Source organism: Plectropomus leopardus, chromosome 2, assembly GCF_026936395.1.
Source record: "Plectropomus leopardus strain MGB_pleo_1.0 chromosome 2, ASM2693639v1, whole genome shotgun sequence".
NCBI lineage: Eukaryota > Metazoa > Chordata > Actinopteri > Perciformes > Serranidae > Plectropomus > Plectropomus leopardus.
This window is the reverse complement of record NC_142177.1, coordinates 28,905,107-28,927,934: the sequence shown is the minus strand read 5'-3', so window position 1 is coordinate 28,927,934 and position 22,828 is coordinate 28,905,107. Positions and strand designations below refer to the sequence as shown.

Sequence of the window (22,828 nt, the reverse complement as noted above, 5' to 3'; positions counted from 1 at the left end):
AAAGCAATGTTATGGCTTCAGTTTCCCATTGGAAAGAGCTGTCTGACGGCAAGATACAGCGGTTAAAATATTCTAAATATAGAGTACACTTATATATATTATATAAATATATTATTTTTATTATTATTATTATATATTAATTATTTAAGGTGAGACTTTTTTTAGGTGGCTAATTTTTTTTTTTTGCTGCTGCTCCTGTCCACAGCAGTATTGCTGAGGTTCGATTGCGGTATTCCTGCCTGCCGCACTGACCACCATCTACTGTCGGTTATACACTGACCATGGATAAATGTCTCATACAACCCCTCTGCAAAAAAATTGAAATATTCCTTTAATGATTACAAGTGAATATAGTGTATTTAATTACTCTCTAACATCAAAAAATTACAAAATCATTGATGAGAAAAAAAAAATCATGCCTGATTGGCAAATCATATATGAGAAATGTAAGAAAACTTGCACATTGTGCTTGCTAGTGATTAAATGCTTACTTACCGAGATCTATAAAATATTATGAAAGAAACACCTGTTTATTTGCAGATTTAAAGCGATAAGAAATAATACAATTTGAACAAAAAGTGATGTGTCTCTTCTTTGAGTACAATAAATAAAGTTCACACAAATTCCTGCAACATAAATACAACATGGCAACACCGAATTACTTGTACAAAGAATATTGCCACTATATTGATACCTCATATAAAAAACAAGTAGCCTCAAGAACTTGTGAAAAATAATGACTGCTAAACTGTCATCTTCATTAGAAAATCCCTCATTTCTTAAAATGTTTACCTGAAGTTCTGTATACTGATTATATTGTCATGACTTACTGTTCAAGTATGATGTTATATTTGTGTCCATTCCTAATAAACTATGTGTAAAGACTGCAGATAAAAAGTAACTTTGCCTCAGTAGTAAGTAAAAGCAGTGTTCCTTATGAGATAAGTAACTTTATCTCTATTTTTACCACAAATATCAACACATTCTCATCCCAACTCGTCAATTACTGCCACTTCATCAGTGAACTTTCATGCCTACACACTAGGTATCCTCCTGTGCCTGTTGTTGATGTTGTGTCTTTTCAAAATACACTTTTGCTTTTACAGGAAATGTCTCAGTTTTTGGTCCTTAGATGCATATAGTCTTTTTCAAAATAAACTTAATGTCCATGAAACACATCATATTTACATTTATTTCCTTGTGCAATAAAAGCATGTAATTATGTTTGGAGAAAAACATCATGGTTTGGATCATCATTTGTACAGGAAACAAACAGCAGGTGAAAGTCTGGGGTTTGTTATACCCATCCACCTCCCCTCTCACCTGCTTTAAAGTGACTTTCCATCTTCTTATGTCACATTGTTGATGCCATCCTGCGGCAATATAAATTGACGCCACCTTCCAAAGTATCATACCACCACAAAAGGTGTCTTTTTCTGTCTGTATCTGGCACCAAAATGACCAACAAAGTGATGGTATTTGATAAGTTGGGAATGAGAATGGGCTGCAAATAAGGTCACAATTTAAGAAACTATGTCCATTAGCATCAATCCAGTGTTGTTTCTGAGTGTAATCTTACATACAAGGAAAAGAGTATGTCAGATTTCATAAACACTTCATTTCTTAGTTCTATATCTTTACTTCTTCACCATTACTTTATGCGAACACAATTGACAGACAGTCATAAAGTACTGTAACTTTTTATCCTGTAGTCATAATAATCCTGCAGGCTGCTGAGGCTGTGGCACAGCAGTGAGGTATATCTAATTGAACTCCTCAGGGATCTGTCCTGGTATCCTGAAGCCAGTCTGCCCAGTTTGATCCAGAGTGCTTCTAGGACTGGATGTGGTAAAGCTTGCACGTGTCTCCACTGTGCAGCTGGTCCTGTGGAGGAACTGCAAGAAGTTCTCATGGCCTGAGCCCTCGTGGCTTGAGACAGCCAGGTCCACTGGCCGGGCTGAGTAGCAGCGTCGCAACTTACAGAGTTCCTCCCTGATCTGTCTGTTAAGAAGCCCATAAAAAAATGGGTTAATTGCAAAGGAGGCATATGCCAACCAGGTGACTGTTTCCTCCAGGTCATCAGAAATCTTAAGAGTTGGGTCTAGTGTCAGATGAAGATGAAAGGCAAAATAAGGCAGCCAGCAGATAAGAAACTGGCCAACAATAACCACCAGAGTGAGTGCAGCTTTACCTCCACCAAAAGGCCGGTCACGCATAATCCTGCGTGGAGCGTTGCGGGTTGTGATGATGGTAGTTTGGCTGTTTATTGAGTCAGAGCGATGCTTCACTTGACTATTTGTCCATAAGGGCAGAGGTCCGTGGTGGCGGGCAGCCACACGGGCCACCTTGTACACATTACAGTAAACAGCAAAAATCACAACAGCAGGCAGGCAGAAACAGGTGATGCTAAAGAACACGGAAAAGACTTGTCTGTGTTCGCTGTGGATCCAGTGCAGCGAGCAGTGTGCAGCACTGATGGAGCTCAGGCTTTCATAAGATGACCACCCAAACACGGTGGACAACCCCAGCACAGCAGAGGCCACCCACACCAGCACAATCACAGCTGCAGTCAGCTTCAGTGTCATCTTGACCTCATAGCGCATGGGATGGACGATGTAGTAGTAACGCTCCACACTGATGGCTGTGATGGTAAAGATAGAGGCAGCAATGAGGACTGCATTGAGGAAGACGTAAACCTGGCACTCCAGTACAGTGAACATGACACCAGCAAAGTACGGGGAGCTGGACACAATCCCGAGAGGCATCAGCAAGATGGCACACAGCAGGTCCACTGTACACAGGTGGCACACAAAGGCAAATTTCCTGAGATGAGGGGCTTTTATGACAACAACTAGAACAGCAGTGTTGGCAAGAAGTGCCAGAACATTCAAGGTCACCATGAAAAATATCCCTGTCAGGTCCTTCAAGCGTGTCTGCGGGTTGGGAAGGGTGCCCAGCTGTCTGCTGGGAGCTGAGGGCATTGGTGCCCAAACGGTGGAGTTGTCATTGTACTCAGAGTTCAGAAATGAGCTGTTTTCCTCCATGATTCATAGTAAAGGCTTCAAAATAAAAGTACACATCTGTATTCCAGAATCCCCCATTGTTCAGTCATGAGGCCGAAAAATCGTACAGACATACTCGTCACTCCTGTGTCAGAGAAAATAAAAAAAAAAAAAGTCCATTAAAACATTAACATTTATGGAGAATCATGTTCAGTTAATACTACAATCATTATTTAACCACTTTGGTGCAGCAGAGACAAGCTGTGAAAAAAAAAACAAAACACATTAATGTCTTTTAAGTTGCCGCCCAGTATCACGCCAAAAATACAGAGTTGTAAATTGACATTGTTAACTTGTAAGTAAACAGATTAACACATCAGGCAGATACAGAGTTACATTAGCATTCATTTGGAGTTGTGTTTTCGTGTGTAGGTTCGATATTCACCCTCTTTTAGCCCCATTTCTGGTCTTCACAACTCTTGAGCAGCTGAAATAGCTGCATACTATGTTCCATCTAGTTGTTATCTTAGTCTGTTTGCTGTTTGGTGTTGGGCAGGTAGAGATTCTCAAGCTATTTATTGCTCTTCTGTAAAGTTGGGGGACTTGGATCATAAAAGAATAATCTTTTCTCTATAATTCTACAAATTCTATAATTTTGAGTTCAGGGTGCTTTTTTTCATTTTATTAAATAATTTAGACTTTTTTCATTTTTTAATATAATTTTGAGGCTTGGGTGTTTTTTTTCCATTTTTAATAATTTTGAGTTTTTGAGGTGGGCTGTTTTTTATTATATATATTTATTTATTATTGTTTTCAAGATTTTTCTGCTTTGGGTACTTTTACTTCTCATACTTTAAGTACATTTTCCTGATTGTATTTACTTACTTTTACTTCAGTACCATTTTCAATGCAGGGCTTGTACTTGAACTTGGATTAGTACTTTTACTCAAATAAAGGCTCTGACTACTTTGTCCACCACTGCTTAGACCTAACATGTTTGAAAATAGGGGTAAGTTTCCCTTTACTGAAGCCTCATTTTATTCATAATTTTTAATTCCACAGATAGCGTCGGATATCACATTTGTAAATATGAACATTCAGAGATCCGCACTCAGTCCTCATAACCTTCAAGAAGACATACATACCATAAATGTATTGAAAAGTAAATCAATAACTGTTTGTGAGAGTATTAAAGATGGGATGCTCTCTTTTTCTCTCTCTTTTAGTGATGGCGGGACATGATCAATAAGAATAATTCATGGAGGACACCCTGTCTCTCCTCAATCCGTCCCCATCCTTTTGAAATGAAAGATAATGAGTGTGCTTGTTTTAGCCCAGCTGCGGGGAACTGGCTGCATTGATTAGTATGAGTTCAGTGTCACCCTGCACCACACCATCAAAGAGGAAACCTCTTAACAAGACAGGTTTATCCCCGAATATTGTGTAGTTTCTAATGAAAAATAACCAGAAAGCATTGACTGAATACATATTGTGTTGGCTACATTTTCTCCTCTCCGTTTTGTGTTAAGGTGTCTCTCCACAAATGTATCTACCATCTTGTGCTGATAATTATAATCAGGTTTCAAATGTACGACTGTGGAGGATGCTGTGTCCTAAATACATGTGCTCATTGGCTGCCAGATCCACTGATGCTCTCCTCTGCTGTAATCTTCTCTGGTGGACCGCTATTGGCACGCCACATTTGCAGTGAGATTTATCCCCAGGAAGGACTAGTGCATGTACACTTTCATGCATATTATGTAAGGGTGTCCTCATTTTGTTTTAAACCATATCCCCTTTGCAGCACAACATATGCTACATCCTTTAAATCCATGTTTTACTCCTGAAGTGGATAATCATTTTTCACTTTATTTAATTCCCTAGAACCATTTGCAATTATTAATTCACCAAACATGCAGAGAATTTTGCTTATGCTGCAGTTTCTGTTTCTACTTTTTCTACATTATAATGAGGATTAAGGGAATTATGCAGGTCTGTTAATCCCTCTCAAATCCGTGTTACAGAGTATTTTACCATGGAGAAACCCCATAATCCAACCCTTTGTTACGACCTCCTTAATCATGTTAATAACCGATTGTAATGCATTTAAGTCGATATATTCCAAGTTATTATCATTATTTTATACCAAAACAAAATAAATAATATTGAAAAATAAATATCTAAAGCATTTAAATGACTAAATGACTTATTGTGATGAAAAAATGTGTCAATAGATATAATTTAACTAAAGATATTGAAAAAGAAGATGGGAATTAGGGTTACTCTAGGATATAATTAAACATAGTTATGAATAATAGGCACAAAAATCATACTGAATGAATTTCAGCATTTTTCTATCACTGTTTTTTAGCAAAGTGCTGATGTTAAGGTATTGTGATAGTTGATAATATTCCAGTCAAGACATAAAGTAAAACGACAATAATTAATGTTGGGCTTTTTAGATACAAAATGGGGTAATAATGTGAGGGTTGGCTGCAAATATTTGCACCGTCAGCCATGTGTGATGTTTGGATGAATCATTACAGCACTTCTTTGTTTGGTTTGTTATTTGTAATGCTAAAAGTTCATGTTCAAAACTTCCAGATCTGTTCTTACAAGTCTTAAGGCTTGTGTGTTGACCTAATAGATTAAACTTCTACGATTATTATTATTCATTCATATGACAATAAACCTAAACCAAAACTACAAATCAATTATTTGCAACACTCACCTTAAATTGTGTTTCACTCCATCAAACACATCCTTGTACTCAAACATTTTTTTTTGGTAATTCTTGGTTCTTGTTTACTTTAATGTCAGTCTCAGACAAATTTAAGAGAAATGATGGGAGAACTATTAAGAAATGTTACTGAACAAAGCCTTACAGAAAACATGATTTGGAGTTAAACACTACAGAGCTTAGTGTATTTTTCTTTAATTACTGAATGTAATAATATATATTATCAGCATTTATATTCCTTTATATGAACCACACTGAACTTAATCTTACTTGCTTACACAAAAACTTACCAAGCAACTCTTACATTTTGAAACATGGCTGTAGCTCCTCCAAAAAGTTTTCTCTGAGTTTCGTAAAGTTGAGTACTTCCAAATCACGGTAATGACTCGTCTTTGAATCCTTTAAAATTATCAAACTCAGGTGCTGTCTTCAGGTGTGTAACAGTCCTAGTTTGTGAAAAAAAAGGTAATTTCCCAAGAAGCAGACTACAAGCCTTTGCTTAAAGGACCCTAGGGAGAGCTGATGCTGACAGAGAGAGGTGATGTGATGAGCGTCCACTGAGACAGCACAGCTGACTGAGTGAAAGGAGGGGGAGGAGCCAGCAATTGCTGATTGTTCAAAAAACACATCTTTCAAGACCAGATTACTCTATCAAACCGCCACCCACTGACATTAACCATGTCCCACACACACACTCTTTCATCAGTCAGTATGTGGCACTGACTGTCACACACTGTCCACTATGCCTCTGTCTTTACAGATGTTCCTCTATTCTCCTCCACACACACACACACACTGGTTGCATTTGTTGAGTCAATCTGCACACAGCATTTTCTTTTTTAAATGGAGCTAATCTTCCTTTTTTTCAGTAACAGAAACCTTTGATTTTCTGACAGTTCACTCTTTTTGAGAGCTGATCATAACTTGCAGAAGAGCATAAAACGGGGCTCAGCGCTGACATCTTTTGGCTGCTAGGAAAACAAAATTCCCATGAGAGCATACTGTATTTTACCATGCTAATGTAACAAAAGGACTCAAGTAATAATCATCATCAGCATAATTTTACAGCAACTTTCACTTAAATACAATTCACAAAGTGCTTTACAAAACAAGGCCTTAAAACATATAATCATAAAAAATAAAGGCAATACAACAATATAAACAAAAGCCACAAAATAAATAAATTCTAAGAAAAAATAATTTAAAAAAGACTAAACACAGGCAACTGAAGACCCAAAAAGAAATGTACCAGAAAAAAAGTTCATCTTGGATCGGGAAAAAAGTCATTCTGAAACAATGAGTCCTCTGTTGCTTTTTAACAGTGTTTAACAACACTGCAGACTGCAAGAAAGTTCCATACTGTTGTAGCCAATACTTGAAATGCACAAACACATTTTTATTCTCGATCTAAAGAGCGGGACAGACAGTAAGCTCTGGTCAGAAGATCTAAGAGACCATCTGGCAATATAGGGATGAGGAAATGCACAAACACATTTTTATTCTCGATCTAAAGAGCGGGACAGACAGTAAGCTCTGGTCAGAAGATCTAAGAGACCATCTGGCAATATAGGGATGAGGAAGTGTCACAGATGTACTTGAGTGCCTGACCATAAAGGGACATGTACTTGACAACAAGTACCTTAAAATGAATGAACCTGAAGGGAAGGAGATGTAAAGAAGGTAAAATGGGTGTGATGTGTGTGGGATTGGTTTAACATAATCTGTGTTTAGCTGTAAGAGGTTGTTAAACATTTAATCCTTGAAGGAAAACAGAATAACAGAAGGATATTGCTTCTAAAGGTTTATTGGCCTTTACATAGTGAAGCACAACAAACAGATGAGTGATGTGATAGCTGCTGTGGATGCAAGATTATCACTTACAGCATATTTTGCAACTGCAAAATAACTACTCTAGAACACAGTATCACTCGGTGTAGTGCACAGTTTTGTCATAAACAACAGGGTACTAATGGCACCTACTATCTGAGACATTAAATGTCCTACTTTCGAACACACAAAGGCCATCTGCTTGAAAAGTAGAAACGTTTGACAAAGACCAGCTTCACTGACGTGTTATTTAGACACAGCCACACTACCTCAAATTAAATAAGAACACGTGATTGTTTTTACCACTGATGATTACACACGTCACATTTTATAGTGCTGTTTAACATATTGGTTCAGTCACCAGATTTAACTTTGACCACATGTTGGACAACCACAGTTGTAAAAATAATAATAATAATAATAATTCTTCAGTGTTTAAAAAAATACTAACTTCAAGAACTAGATTATAATAATTAATAAACTACAGGTGGATTGAAAAAGGCAACCTGTCACAAATTTCTATCAGACATGAAAAACTGGTGATGAGCAGATGAAGGTGGACTCAGAGGGTTATAACTGAGAGTCATTTCTCATTGCTTCGTTTTCAGGCAGGAGTGGAGTTTCTTGGCAAAAGCTTTGATCAATGATCGCCTTGTTTTCAGTTTTAGTTAAACCTAGTCTCTTCTTTAATAGTTTGTCCTCGTTATTCAACTTTGTGCGGATTGCTGTTTTTATTTGGCTGCTATCGATGCCAAACTTGGCTGCAACGTGATCTGGAAGAAAACACATAATAAAAAGTTTGCAATATCCATTTTTGCATTATAAAATTCAAGAAGAAGGTCGGTGTGCTTGAAAGATTCAGTGATATTACACTTTTTCTGTCTTACCAATTATACTTCTTAAGATATCAGGTGGGAGTTGAGGCTTCTGGCTTTCTTCTCCAGTAAAGGTGCTTCTCCGGCCCTGCAGAGAGTGTGTGGCCAATGTTTGCCTGTCAAAAAGTATCATCAGCAGTGCTGACGTGTACTTCTTGTAGTCTGCGATCTCTGCGATGCGCTCGTAAAGATTTTTTGGTACTCGAAGATTCTCAGAGAGATACAGGAAGCTGTGATCATCCTAAGGTCCAAAAAAAAAGAAAAGCTAGTTATACACATATTAAGATACTTTAATGGCTATATTTGACTCCACCACTTTGTAAAATTGTCTAAATGAACTTAAAAACTATCAAAATCTTGAAACAGGAGAAGTGACATGGGATTAGAGCTCCAACGATAACAGAATTTAGGTGAACTAAGCCATCCCCCCAACATTTTGTAAAGATTGTGTTATTTGAAGACATGGAGTATGAGCACTGACTTGTGGGATATTATGAACCTCTCTCATCTCTGCTTCAGGCTCAGCCAGGAAAGAGACAGTTTCATCTTGAGAGTTTTGCAAAGGTGCCACCTCGCCTCCCTGGAGAACGTGATCCAAAGTGACTCGCAGCTCATGTGCTGTGTGCCTCATCTGCATCATGAGAGTGTTCATCTCTGTAAAAAAAAGGGTCAAAGTTCTTTAGAAATGCTGAAACAGAGCAAGTTTATATATAGATTAATTAAAATTATTAAATGGCAGTTTACAGCACATGCTCAGGGACAATTAGTTGGTAAACCCCATAACATTTGACATGCTAACAGCCAAACTCATAAGAGTCCAATACAAATCGGAATAAATTCACATTTTACTTTTAATTTTTTAAGTGCTTAAATATATTTTTATCTCTCAAATTGTGGTTTTCTACTTTGGATGTACACGATAAGCAGACAAGTCAACTAAACTTTGCTACAATTTTTAATCTTATATATATAATTTTTTTTCTGTTTTTTAATTAAACTTGATTAAACATCAGAGAAATTAACTGTTAGGAAAATCCTTGTTTTCTAGGGCTGCATGAAAACAATCATTTTGCAGTTATTTTGACACATACTGCATTTGTAATATGAGTCACAACTGTATGGTAAATTTACATTTTGGCATTATTTTTTATTGAAAAAGAAAATATAAAAATGATGACGTGTTTTTGTTTTTCTGGTGTCTGTACCAAACAAGCAGAAGCAGGAATGTCCTTGACAGAAAAGTTAAAATGACACACAGGTAAATACTAATTCATTTCTCATCAATTACTTTACTTAACATTTGAAATATGGCATGGCATGCTTGAAATACGGTGTGGTGTGCTTACCTGTAGACAGATGTGTAACCTCTGCATTATAAGCTGAAATGTACTGTACTGACTTAAAGACTCTGTAGGTTACAAGAGTGATTAATTGTGAATATTTCACCGGATTTGTAACAATTAAATTAAAAATATTGTTTCAACACCCCATTATTTAGATCCAAAAATAACAAACCATTTCATGTATTTATTTTTAGTTTTTACTGGAGCTCAGTTGCAAATTATTCAAAAATTATGGACATGCATTACCTGCAATGTATTATTATTTGTCTGAATTGTTTTGCTTTAAAAATGATCAGAGTCAACCTTAAAAAGCCCTACATGTGTGTAATATGGGCCCTGGTTACCAATAGAGTGTACCATATGAAGTAAATTGACTATGTGTTTTTGACTGGTATTTTATTAGCATAATAGTTAATAAATTAGTCATCTTTTTCCACCCACCTTTCAGCTCCCTCAGCTCTCTCTCAGCCAAAATTCTACATCTGCGTTCATATTTGAGTTGTGCCTGCAGTTGCTCTATTTTCATGAGGAGACTGATGGTGTCTGTTCTGATGCCTGGGCTTGTAATATTTTCTTCATCAAACTCAATGGTTTCTTGCTGCCAGAAGAGAAAAAAAAACAATTCCCATGAGCAGTGTGTTAAACAACTGTTGTTTTTATGCACAATTAAACAGCAAATAGCATCATGTTACCTCATTGTTGAGAAAAGGTGAGTAGCTGGACTCATCAGCCAACCTGTACTTATCCTCCACTGGATCGCAGCCAAAATCCTGTGCATCAGAGCCGATTTTTATCATCTTGGCTGCTGGTAGTGTTTGAGTCGCTCCTGCTTCTCTCTTGGGTGGCATGGAGGTAAAAAAGAGTCTGAGGAGAGTTGAGATTTGACCAGTTGACACGTTAGAAATAGCTTTTCTGCACGAGACTGACTGAAACTTTGAGTCAAACTTTTTCTAAACGCTGTTTGTGTATTTTACTAGTCATTCGAGGCACAAATGTAAAGTTAGTTCATGTCGCATCCCCCTCCCCCTGCCTCCTCAACCCCTCCTACTAGCTTCCAGGTTGCCTCAAGCTGGAGCCACTGAGTCATACAAACTATCTTTCAATACATAATCAAACAAATGTCATATATGTCATGTTAGACGGTTCAGAGGAGGCTCACCTTGCAGTTCAAGCTCTACTTCACGGGTGAACTGTGACCAACACTCACTGAGGACAGACAGCGCAGTAAATGCAAATACTGCGTAGTAGAGGAAGTAGTAGTACTACTGCAGTAGTACAGTACATAGATCCTGCTACAATTATGGCTAATTTTAATCAGCCGCGCGAAACGTCCCAGGTTAAATATGTGTGAAATACTGCCCCTATGTTTATCTTTTACTGTGCATGGTACACGTGTGTATAAGAGCACTGTGTTGCGAAATTTATATTTTTACAATTATGTGCGGAACAAAGGTGCGAAAACTTATTCCCCGAGGGAAGTATTTTACCCCAGTACAGTTTCCTGCTCCTCTAAACTCTGGATTTGACCAATAGAATTCCAGAGTTGTAACAATAGGCGGGGTGTTTAGGAGACACTGTGAAAATCAGCCAATCTGCGCACGTCTTCGGACATGACGTAAGCTTCCTAGTTTGGTTGCACTGAACCCATGTGGGTCCAGTGTTGACTTGCTGCGTTAGAAAGTTGAGTTATATCTCTCTATAGTTATCGTTTGCGTTTAAACGCTGCTTGTCGCGTTTAACCATGGCTTCATCTTTTTTCATAAAGACAAAAGAAAACCCCAAATTAGCCAAAAAGGCGAAAAATACGGCGGCGCTAAAACGAAAGGTAAGTGAGCTGGACTGTTAGCAAGTAAGCTAACACGTATAACGTTAGCTGACCAGCAAATAGACACATGCGACTGATGTTAGTGTTAAACACCTGGGTCCCGAAAGTCAGGAAATTCCCTGAAAGATTATATATGATATGAAAAAAATGTTTGTCAGGACTGGAAAGGTTTGAAATGAACAAACTGTTTTGGAAAAGTTTAGAGTACATAATATTTTGGCTGTTGTTCAACCCTTTGAAACCTCAGCAACTTAGTGTGATTTCTTTCAAAACATAGGAAAAAGGCAATGAGCAACCTGTCCAGGAAAAAAGCTGGGGATAATAGGTTTATAATTTTTGGTATTATTGCATATTGAAGATTAAGAAACAAAATTACATATAATATTTTTTTCTTTTATTTTAAGTAGCTTTTCCTAATGTCTATGTTCCTTATATTAAGCAGTTTTTTCCTCCTTTGTGTGTGTGTGTGTGTAAAAACCACGGTTTAGACCTATATGAAAAGTTACCCTAGATTACTTCTTTTGTGATTTAACTTTGGTAAATATGAGATTAGTTGTAATTAGTTTCAATGAGATGGGACAGGAGATAAGTATTGGAGACAATAATTGAAATGTATTTAATACTTGGTGAAGAAGCCTTTGTTTGCTATGCCAGCTTCTAAGTTTCTTGGGCATGTTGCTGCTGATGGCATCATACAATCCCTGCAGTGCATTTTTTGAATTTTCATCGGAGGGTTGTGTCCTGTCAGCTCTGAACAAGGTCCGCCCACCCAGTGCAATAGCTTGATCCGGGTTATTAGGAGTTAACCATGTCTTTGTGAAGATGTGCACAGAGCTGTCTCTGATTCCCTGTTGCTGAGTGAGCCTCAATAGCATCTCATCCTTTTTGATCATTGTCCTGCTGGAAAGTCCACCTGCATCTCATTCTTGCTGTCCTGGTGGATTGCACCAGACTCTTCTCAAGAAATTTCTTTCTACATTCATCTTCCCTTTGATAATCTAGATTCTGCTGGTACCATGAGAAGAGAAACAGCCCCAAACCATGATCCTTCCACCTTCAAACTACCATGTAGTTATGGTGTTTGTAAGGTCATATGCAGAGCCATTCCTCCTTCAAACATGCTTCATCATATTGTTGCCCAAAAGCTTATTTTGAGTTTGTTACACAACATAATGAGAATGGTGTAGATAATGGGAGAACATGGTGTGGCGTTCATATTTGGAGGAGAAATGACTCGTCATGTGACCATAGCTACAGTGTACTGTGAGGGTGAAAGCATCATGGTGTGGGGCTGTTTCTCTTCTCATGGTACCAGCATAATCCAAATTATCAAAAGAAAGATGAATTGTGTCATGTACTGGAAAATTCTTGGGAACAATCCGTTGCTATCCACCAGGACGGTTAGGATCAGATGCAGGTGGACCTTCCAGCAGGATAACAATCAAACATATACTGCATAGGAGACTTTCAGTTAGTTATTAAAAGGATAACAAAGATGTTGCATTGTCCCAGTCAATCACCAGACTTAAATCTAATAGAACATTTGCAGAAGCAGCTTGAGATCAAGATTCATGAAAAAAAAATATTGAATGTTGTTATTGTCTCCTTCACTGTCATCTTCTGTTCTAACACCTTTTACACGATTTCAGTCGCCATGTCGACTTCATTGTATGCTATTACAAACCCTCCATTTTCTTTCTCCTGCTGCAGGGTGATGGGGACTCGGGCGGAAAGAACAAACCACGAGGCAAGAAACCCAACTCCAAACACAACGAAGAGATCTCCAGCGACTCTGAGACAGAGAGGTTAATTTCTGATGTGCTCAGTCGGGCTCATGCATTGATGACCACTTTATAGTCCTTTAAAGCACATAATTTACCCAGCAGTTGTGATTTTGTGTCTTGTTGCTCAGCCCTGTAGTTTCCAGGAAAAGACAGTCCAATGAGGAAATTGATTATGAGGAAACACCACAGGAAAAGAAGCTTAGATTAGCCAAACTGTACCTCCAACAGCTAAAGGAAGAAGGTAAGCATGTTATATCCATACAGCATAAATGTGTATAACATAAAAGTATGTGACTGTGTGTATTTATTATGTAATCTGATCTCATCAGAGGAAGAGAAGGCAGAAGAAGACTCCTTTGAGACCGATTTGATTGCTGGGAGACTTCAAGAAGAAGTGGTAAGAGCGATAATCAAGCACACAAGACAAGAGTGTTTTGGGGGTTTTTTTCTCCCTGTGGACACAGAAATGACCCCGTCACTTTTTATAATCCAGTTTCAGAGAACCACCAGCCCTGAACTTTTACAGTTTAGTTAAGTTTAGTTTAGTTTAGTGATGGTGTAGTATCAATTTGATGATTGGATGACTGTAAGCACTATAATCTTACTGAGCACCTACTATAATCCAGATGAGTGCACCTCACAGCAGAAACAAATCGCAATATCCTCGACTGATTCAGATTCATTTAATAGTATTTGCAACAATATGTTAAGTGTCTTTCACTATATTCACTCATATGTTAAGTGGCTGCTTGTAGACTGTCTTTCTCTATGTGCGATGGAGATTGTTTGAGCTAAATGCAGCCGGAGAAAACAATCTGCAGACACTTGTTATGGCTGATTAAAGTACTGCTGCTTGTGATGGGAGAACCTCTCTGAAGCACTGAATCACAATGAAACCAATGTGTTTGACATTGTCTGCTCTTTTGAAGCATCAGAGACTGTTTATTCTGCCATACAGTATTAGGTGTTTTTTGGGCTCTGACATTATTGTGTTAATCCTCACTCCCCTTGTAAAGTGCATAGCAAACAACACCCAGCAAAGCAGAATATTCTGTCTGACTTTAAAATGAGTTTTGCAGATCTAAGATCAAGTCAGAAACATACTCAGATTGTGCAGTGTTTGCCCAGCTTTAAACCAAGTCTTTATTTTTGTTTAATCTGTTAGATCATATGCACAGGTCTATGTTATTAATCTTGCTATGTATGTGATTTTCCCCTCAGCTTGAGCAGAAAGGAAAGCTTCAGCGGCTGATTGCCAAAGATGTAAGCATGGGAATGTACATCCCTTCAATATCCCCAACATTTCCAGTATTCTTAGGGAAAAAATATCTGTTTATAACCAGACTGACTCTTATTTAAATTTTATTCTGTCTTTTTAGCTCTTGCCACCGGATTCTTCAGAGATCAGGATGTTGAGAGGACACAAACTTCCAATTACCTGTCTGGTCATCAGCTCTGATGAGAAGTACATCTTTTCTGCTGCCAAAGACTGCTCCATCATTAAATGTTAGTGTACATTCAAATCCTGAAAATCCTTTGTTTTGTTTTCAGAAAAGTATACATGAAAAATGAGGTAGGGGATAAACTAATTAAAAAATGGAAGTTGAGTTGTTGCTGAAGCTAGCAAAGGTCTGATTTGGGAATTTCCACTCAGCGTTTTCTTAAATCTTCAGGGGATGTTGAGAGTGGGAAGAAAGTGCACACGATACCTGGTGGAAGGAAAGGTACAGAGGATCGGCATGTTGGACATACAGCCCATATCTTGTGTATGGCCATATCGTCAGATGGAAAATACTTGGTAAGTCTCTCAGTGTATCCTGCTTCTGACCGTAGTTTGCCAAAATGCAGCTTATATTTATAACAGAAGCCTGATTCTTGATATCTTTTAGGCCACTGGAGACATGAACAAACTGATCATGATCTGGGATGCAGAAACATGTAAACATCTATATAAATTCACAGGACACAAAGGCCCCGTGTCGGTACGTTCTCCATATTTATCTTTCATTTTTTTATCTTGGCAGTTGTGCAGATACTCCAGCTCTGAGGTCCTCCCGTGAGTGCTATTAAATGCATTTTCTTTCTCAGGGTCTCTCATTCAGGAAGGGAACTCATGATCTGTATAGTGCCTCTCACGATCGCTCAGTAAAGGTGTGGAATGTGGATGAGAATGCATACGTGGAAACTCTGTAAGTAACTAATCAAAAAATCATTGATCTCCCAGCCAAAGACCTGTTAGTCTTGAAAGTTTGATTTTAACTGTGATTGTGACCTTCTTTAGCTTTGGGCATCAGGACGCCATCACGGGTTTGGACAGCCTGAGCCGCGAGCGCTGTGTGACTGCAGGAGGAAGGGACCGGTCTGTGAGGGTGTGGAAGATAGCTGAAGAATCTCAGCTGGTGTTCCACGGTCACGAGTGAGTCTGTCTGTTTCCTCTGCTGTTTTTTGGGGGTTTTTTGTATTGCCTTTTCTCCTTTGAATTCAGATTTGTTCTGCCATCAGATCCATATGCTGCACACTTATTTACAAAGAGACACATTTTAAAACTTTTTAAGTCTCTTAAAATTGAGCAATTTGGTAAGATGTCCTTCAAATTGCCAGAAATTGGAAAAAATAACAGGATTACCTGAAAATTACTTTTAGAATAAAAAGAAAGAGATGGAGGGAGAAATCATTAGAAGGTGATAATTATTTTAAATAAATAGGGAAAATGTCCAGAGAACTCTGTTTATAATTTTTAGTCATAATATTATATATTTTTGTTTTGTTACCTTTTTTTAATCTGTATTCTTTTTTTTAAACCAAATTTCAGGTCGCTTTTTTGTAATGTATGCATTCTTTATTTGTTTTTGAAAGAAATAAAGCAGTTTGCTCGAGGTTTCAACGGGTTAAAACAATCAAAATGTTGTGAGGTGACAAAATAAGAAACTTTCAGACCAGTGCAACTATATATATATATATATATATATATATATATATATATATATATATATATATATATATATATATATATATATATATATATATGTGTGTGTGTGTGTGTGTGTCAGTATATATATTATATCAATCAATCCATCCATCCATCCATCCATTTTCTTCCACTTATCTGGAGTCGGGTCGTGGGGGCAGCAGCCTGAGCAGGGAATCCCAGACTTCCCTCTCCCCGGCCACTTCGTCCAGCTGTTCCTGGGGGATCCCGAGGTGTTCCCAGCTAAGAGACATAGCCCATAGACATAGCCCAGCCACCCTACAGAGGAAGCTCATTTCGGCCGCTTGTACCTGCGATCTTGCTCTTTCAGTCACTACCCAAAGCTCATGACCATAGGTGAGGGTAAGAACGACGATCGACCGCTAAATTGAGAGCTTTGCCTTTCGGCTCAGCTCCCTCTTCACCTCAACAGATCGGTGCAGAGTTCGTCTGTAAGAGTCCGTCTGTCTGCTGCCTCCAGAGTCCCACAGGCCAAGAAGGCCCAATAGGACTCCTCCTTCAGCTTGAGGGCATCTCTCACCGCTGGTGCCCACCAAGGGGTTTGGGTTTTGCCGCCACAGCACCGGTTGGCCGCCTCAGCAACGGAGGCACAGAACACGGCCCACTTGGACTCAATGTCCCCTGCCTCCCCCGGGACATGGTCGAAGCTCTCCCGGAGGTGGAAATTGAAGCTCCTTCTGACGAGAGACTGCTAGAGGTTCCCAGCAGACCCTCACAATGCATTTGGGTCTGCCCAGTCTGACTGGCATCCTCCCCCACCATCGGAGCCAACTCACCACCAGGTGGTGATCGGTTGACAGCTCTGTCCCTCTCTCCACCCGAGTTTGACAGGCCCAAGACATGCGGCCGCAAGTCAGACGATACGACTAAAAAATCGATCATCGAACTGCGGCCTAGTGTGTCCCGATTCCAAATTCGCATATGGACACCCCTATGCTTGAACATGGTGTCTGTCATGGACAATCTGTGGCGAGCACAGAAGTCCAATAACAAAACACCACTCAGGTTCAGATCGGGGGGGCCATTCCTCCCGATCACGCCTCTCCAGGTCTCACTGTTGTTGCCAACATGAGCGTTGAAGTCCCCCAGCATAACGAGGGAGTCCCCAGAAGGAGCACACTCCAACATCCCCTCTAAGGACTCCAAAAAGGGTGGATACTCTGAGCTGCCATTTGGACCATAGGCACAAACATCAGTCAGGATCCGTCCCCCCACCTGAAGGCGGAGGGAGGCTACCCTCTCATTCACCGGGGTAAACTCTAACGTATAGGCACCAAGCCGGGGGGCAATAAGTTTTGCCGCCCCTGCCTGGCGCTTCTCACCAGTGGCAACTCCAGAGTGGAAGAGAGTCCAACCCCTCTCGAGAAGACTAGTTCTGGAGCCCATGCTATGTGTCAAGGTGAGGCCGACTATATCTGGTCGGAACTTCTCAACCTCGTGCACCAGCTCAGGCTCCTTCCCACCAGAGAGGTGACATTCCACGTCCCTAGAGCTAGCTTCTGCAGCCGAGGATCGGGCCATCAAGGTCCCTGCCTTTGGCTGCCGCCCAACTCACACAGCACCCGAGGTCCCACGTCGCCTCTTCGAGCCATCGAGCCCCACCCCCAGGCCTGGCTCCAGGGGGGGCCCCGTTGACCCGTGTCCGGGCGAGGGAAACTTCAAACAATTTTTTGTATTCATCAGAAGGGGTCCGCTTTGTCTGGTCCCTCCCCATAAGACCTATTTGCTATGGGGGACCCTACCAGGGGCATAAAGCCCCCGACAACTGAGCTCCCAGGATCACTGGGACACACAAACCCCTTCACCATGATAAGGTGGTAGCTCATATATATATATATATATGCTTTAAGTCTGTATATTGACTATAGAACATTATCTTGGGCTTAGTGAAATTCTGATCAACATTTCTAGCCATTTTCTGACAATTTTAGACCAATCAACTAATCCATTAATTAAGAAAATAATCAACAACAGCCTTATTCGCAGTGTCCATTTTCTTTATAGTGGTCACTATTGTAGTTATTACTCCTCATTGGTTCCAGTGCATAACTTGACAGTGGCGCCAGTCACCCTCTTGAAGAGAAACCTGCTGGAAAAATATCTAATAAACAAATACCTCAAGAGCAAATAGTTCCTGAAGTCTGTTAGTCACCCTGTTAAAGTACTGTTTCATGTCACAATGCCAGATGAATCATTCAGCTTGGTGATTTGGGAGGATTTAAAGACCTGGACCCAAGCACGGCAGAATATATAGTAAAGTTAAGGTTCTCAGAATGTGAAGAAAGGGAAATTTAATGTGTTTTGAGGTTATGTTGTGACTCCTATTTTGCATTCTACATTCTTTTTTTATGTCCAGTGGCTTTTATCAACAATCCTACAAATTCTAGGTTAACAGAATAGTTTTATTTGATTCTCCAAAATCCCCAACAGAATGGATTTTAGTACACAAAAATGTATTCCGTTTTAACTATATGCCATACAGCTCTGTGAGCAGACAGAAAATCTAACTTAATCTATGACTTTGTCTTCCTACAGGGGTTCAATCGATTGTATCCAGCTCATAAATGAGGAACACATGATAACCGGAGCTGATGATGGGTGAGACAGTTGCAGCTTTTACATTCATATTGTCTCAGTTTTACTGTTACCTAATAGTTTAAACAGATTCATTCATGTTTCTCCTCCGTGGCCCCTCTCAATTTTCTGAATGACCTCAGCTCTGTGTCTCTGTGGAGTGTCAACAAGAAGAAGCCTCTCAGCACAGTGAAGCAGGCTCACGGTTGCCATGGTGACGCAGGGCTGGAGCAGCCTCATTGGGTCGCTTCGGTTGCAGCGCTTCAGAACTCAGATACCGTCGCCTCAGGTGCCTCTGGCTGTGAGAGTCCTCCTTACCAGCTTTTTATTATCACACATGCATTTATAATTTTGTGTGTGCAACACTTTAAATAAAACCTTTTCACAGTTTTCGTGTATGAATGCAAATTAAATCAATATAATTAATAAACATGGTCCTGATTAAATGTCTTGCACACTCATGAATAGAACAGTTGATTTTTTGATGTTTAGCTTAGGTGTACTTCACACAGTCTTCTGTGTAATAAAGTTATAACGGTTATTCTGCACAGGTTCACACAACTCACAGGTGCAGCTGTGGAAGTGTGGTCCAAATTACCGTGGGCTGGAGCCTCTCTTCAGTGTACCAGTGGTAGGCTCTTACTTCCTCCTCTTGTTTGAAAAAGGTCACATTTACATAACATGTTTTGTTAGCCGCTTGTACACATTATTTACATTTAAATTTATGCCTCTCAATGTGTCTGACTGTGTCTCTTCTTCTGTGCTCTCTCCCAGTCTGGTTTTGTCAACAGTCTGAAGTTTTCGAGCTCCGGTCAGTTCTTGGTGGCAGGAGTTGGACAGGAGCACAGGTAACTGAACTAATGATCATGTTTCCATAGAAACTGTCTGTACAAGTCCTACCAACTTGTGGCAGTGCAGGTTCAGGCACAGCGGATGATGTGTCCAATAGATGGCAGTGTTAATCCATGTCTCAGCCTCTGTCACACATGGTTTCGGCAGGTCTTAGAGTCATTAAGGGAATTTAAATCATTAATCGAATAATAAGGCCATGATTAGTATTAAAATGTCTTTAAAATATTTCAGACATGAAAAATTGATTTTTTTGAATACTTTTCATCTGATGTTGCATTGTGAAATCTCAAAATAATGGCAAAAAATTTTGAAAGAAATTTACTTAGTGGCTCTCGCACTGAAGTCAGGCCAGGGTTGACTTTTTATGCCATACTTGAAGAAATACAGTAGTATGACTTTTTAATGGTATTTTAAACAATATACTTTATATAGTATGCCATTTTGTCCAAAATGCTCTACTGTGATTTTTGTTAATACTATTTTGGATGACATACTATACTTTGACTTTTTGATGCTATTTTGAAGAACATACTGTAGAATTATTTTTTTTCTGTTGTTTTTGGATGACATACTATAGTATTAATTTTTTATTCTATTTTGGACGACATTCTTTAGTATGACATTTTATGCTATTTTGGAAGACATACCACAGTATGACATTTTTATGCAATTTTGGATGACGCTCAATAGTATGACTTCTTGATGTTATATTGGATGACATACTGTAGCAACACTACAGCAAAAAACTCATTTTAAACATTTTAAATGTTAAGAATCCATGACTAAATTCATGGCAAATCATTTCTTTTGCCATCATACAATTCTTAATGCATAAGAAGTTTTAATAAGCATCACTTAACTGAAATTGAATATTAAGTATACAAATCAGTTTGTGTACTTAGATTTATATTTTAATTGGGCTTTTTATAATAGAATTATTTTTTAGGAGTTATTCATGACTGCTATTTTTTTAAATGCTTCTAAAAATCTCACTTACCCCTGGAGTTACATGTACCCCTGGTTGAAAAAACGTCCAAAAACATCATAATATAACATGTCGAAAAATTGACTGAAATGGCAACAAATGTCAAAACAGCTTAAAACCCGCATAAAAAAGCATGTCGAGATACGTCATAGTATAGAAAACAGCATGATATACCATGTCGAAAAATTGACCGTAAATATCATACTATAGTATGGTGAAAAATGTCAAAATATGACATGTTCAAAAAACAGCTGAAAACCATATAAAAAGCATGTCGAGACACGTCAAATGTCACACAAAAGTCCAAAAACATCATAATATGACTAGTCCGAAAAATGACTGAAAATGCTATATTATAGTATGGGTGAAAAATGTCAAAATCTGACATGTCCAAAAAATGAAAGTAGCATGTCATGGTATGCAATGTGGATAAAATGGCCAAAAACATCATAATATAGCGTGAATAAAACGCCATACTGTAGTACCCCCAGGGGTATGTGTACCATCATTTCAGAAACAGTGTACTATAATATGACTTTTTTATATTACTTTGGAAGTCATGCTGTACTATGACTTGGTTGTTTTGTGATTAATATAGCATTAAATTCTGATATGAGAAAAGGCTGAGGATCACAAGATTATTTTCTCCCTCTTTTTGTCCTTTTTTGGAATTGGATGTAGGTTTTTTCTTTCTTACTATTGATGCTATGTTTCTTCTTCTGCAGGCTGGGCCGATGGTGGAGACTGAATGAGGCCAAGAATGGGATCTATATTATTCCTCTCAAAAGGAAACCTCCAAATCCAGAGGAAACCAAGCTCGGTGATTAATGGACTGTTAAGTGACTATTATTTGTAAATTAAAGGTTTAAAATCTTCCCTTGTAAGATGTTTTTATTTTTACTCCTTTTGAGAAAAAAAATCTGAATTTTAAAACCACCCACTGTGATATGTTTATACAGGTGTTCACTGTGAGTCTCTCCTGTGATTTTATTTTTTTTTAAGAATTTTAACAGCTTGAGTGAAGGAGTTGTCAGCATGTGCAAGGTGGGCTGTTCCTGGATTGGGCCAAAAGTGAGAAAAGGCTGTATTGTAGGCATTGGTAAAAGCTTTCTGCGCTGACCTAGACTCATTTCTTACCATTCAATGATTCAAACTTGTATTTTTATTAGGGCCTGAGCACCTAGCATTGCAGGAGGTTTAGCTCAGTGGGTAAGGGAGGTAACAGGCAGTTAGTTTGCCTGAGGTTGTTGGTACAACTCTTATCTTGGACAGGTGACATTTGACTTTCATGGCATAAATGAAATATCAGCTAATATATCTGTCTGCTCTGTTGATACAGTCAACGATGACTATATCAACTGTTAAAAAAACCACACAATTGTCTCCTGCACTGAATACTGAATTTTCCCTGCCAAGAACTTAGTTGGTTTTCGGCTTGACTCGTATATCAGTTGAGTTTTCCACAAATGTCAATGCTGATGCTGAGCTAAAGGGAACGTCGAAAAGTTACAAAGTGTCCAGAGGTTTGGCTGAGTGTGTAAAGCAGTCGCTTAGTGTGTCTGAGGTTGCGGGTTTAAGTCTTATCTGGGATAGGTGACATTGGACTTTCATGGCATAAATAAATTAGCAGCTGATATGTCTGCTCTGCTGATATAAATCATTGTTGATGTAACGTGCAACGAAGACTTAAAACAGTTTAAAAAAACCTTGTCTCCTTGTCTCCTGAATTTTCATATACTGAATACGGAATTTTCCCTGCCAAGAACTTGGTTGATTAACGGCCTGACTCACATATCAGATGAGCTTTTGACAGATGTCACCGCTGCTAATAAGCAGAAATAGAAGTCGATTAAATGCAATAATCTGTCTGGAAATGTAGCTCAGTGGACTAAAGATGAGGATATGGTATGAGAGGTTGGCAGTTTGAGTCTTATTAGAAACATTTTATTTTATTTATGTCGTAAAAAATAATTTGTAGATTCATACAGTTTAGACAGTGATTTCAAAGTTGAGTGGATGTGTCGTTTTGGCC

The 22,828-nt window shown here is 38.8% G+C and overlaps 3 protein-coding genes across 6 annotated transcripts; 1 reads left to right on the top strand and 2 right to left on the bottom strand.

The window, feature by feature from the left end:
* Positions 1 to 335: 335 nt before the first annotated feature.
* Positions 336 to 7,211, bottom strand: LOC121965055 (putative G protein-coupled receptor). Of its 2 annotated transcripts, none has more exons than XM_088071855.1 (2): positions 6,033 to 7,211; positions 336 to 3,147 (listed from the first exon to the last, which is right to left on the bottom strand). In XM_088071855.1, exon 2 carries the CDS (start codon positions 3,042 to 3,044, stop codon positions 1,764 to 1,766), a length of 1,281 nt encoding a protein of 426 aa, XP_087927981.1. In that variant the 5' UTR covers positions 3,045 to 3,147; positions 6,033 to 7,211; the 3' UTR covers positions 336 to 1,763. The 2 variants fall into 2 exon arrangements, with proteins under 2 accessions (XP_087927981.1, XP_087927987.1); XM_088071861.1 differs by having other exon boundaries at positions 6,047 to 7,211.
* A 319-nt stretch (positions 7,212 to 7,530) lies between these two features.
* On the bottom strand, positions 7,531 to 11,137 carry LOC121952510 (uncharacterized). Of its 2 annotated transcripts, none has more exons than XM_088090072.1 (6): positions 10,947 to 11,137; positions 10,480 to 10,651; positions 10,229 to 10,385; positions 8,944 to 9,098; positions 8,457 to 8,685; positions 7,531 to 8,342 (listed from the first exon to the last, which is right to left on the bottom strand). In XM_088090072.1, the coding sequence occupies exons 2-6, from the start codon at positions 10,633 to 10,635 to the stop codon at positions 8,140 to 8,142; spliced, it is 900 nt and encodes a 299-aa protein (XP_087946198.1). In that variant the 5' UTR covers positions 10,636 to 10,651; positions 10,947 to 11,137; the 3' UTR covers positions 7,531 to 8,139. The 2 variants fall into 2 exon arrangements, with proteins under 2 accessions (XP_087946198.1, XP_042355185.1); XM_042499251.2 differs by having other exon boundaries at positions 8,926 to 9,098; positions 10,947 to 11,130.
* A 246-nt stretch (positions 11,138 to 11,383) lies between these two features.
* Positions 11,384 to 21,672, top strand: rrp9 (ribosomal RNA processing 9, U3 small nucleolar RNA binding protein). 2 transcript variants are annotated; one of them, XM_088090058.1, is made up of 15 exons: positions 11,384 to 11,612; positions 13,323 to 13,417; positions 13,525 to 13,637; positions 13,726 to 13,793; positions 14,618 to 14,659; positions 14,776 to 14,902; positions 15,070 to 15,194; positions 15,286 to 15,378; positions 15,485 to 15,585; positions 15,678 to 15,812; positions 18,921 to 18,983; positions 19,103 to 19,260; positions 19,511 to 19,590; positions 19,734 to 19,807; positions 21,522 to 21,672. In XM_088090058.1, the coding sequence occupies exons 1-15, from the start codon at positions 11,529 to 11,531 to the stop codon at positions 21,622 to 21,624; spliced, it is 1,461 nt and encodes a 486-aa protein (XP_087946184.1). In that variant the 5' UTR covers positions 11,384 to 11,528; the 3' UTR covers positions 21,625 to 21,672. The 2 variants fall into 2 exon arrangements, with proteins under 2 accessions (XP_087946184.1, XP_087946187.1); XM_088090061.1 differs by having other exon boundaries at positions 11,385 to 11,612; positions 19,103 to 19,248.
* Positions 21,673 to 22,828: the final 1,156 nt, after the last annotated feature.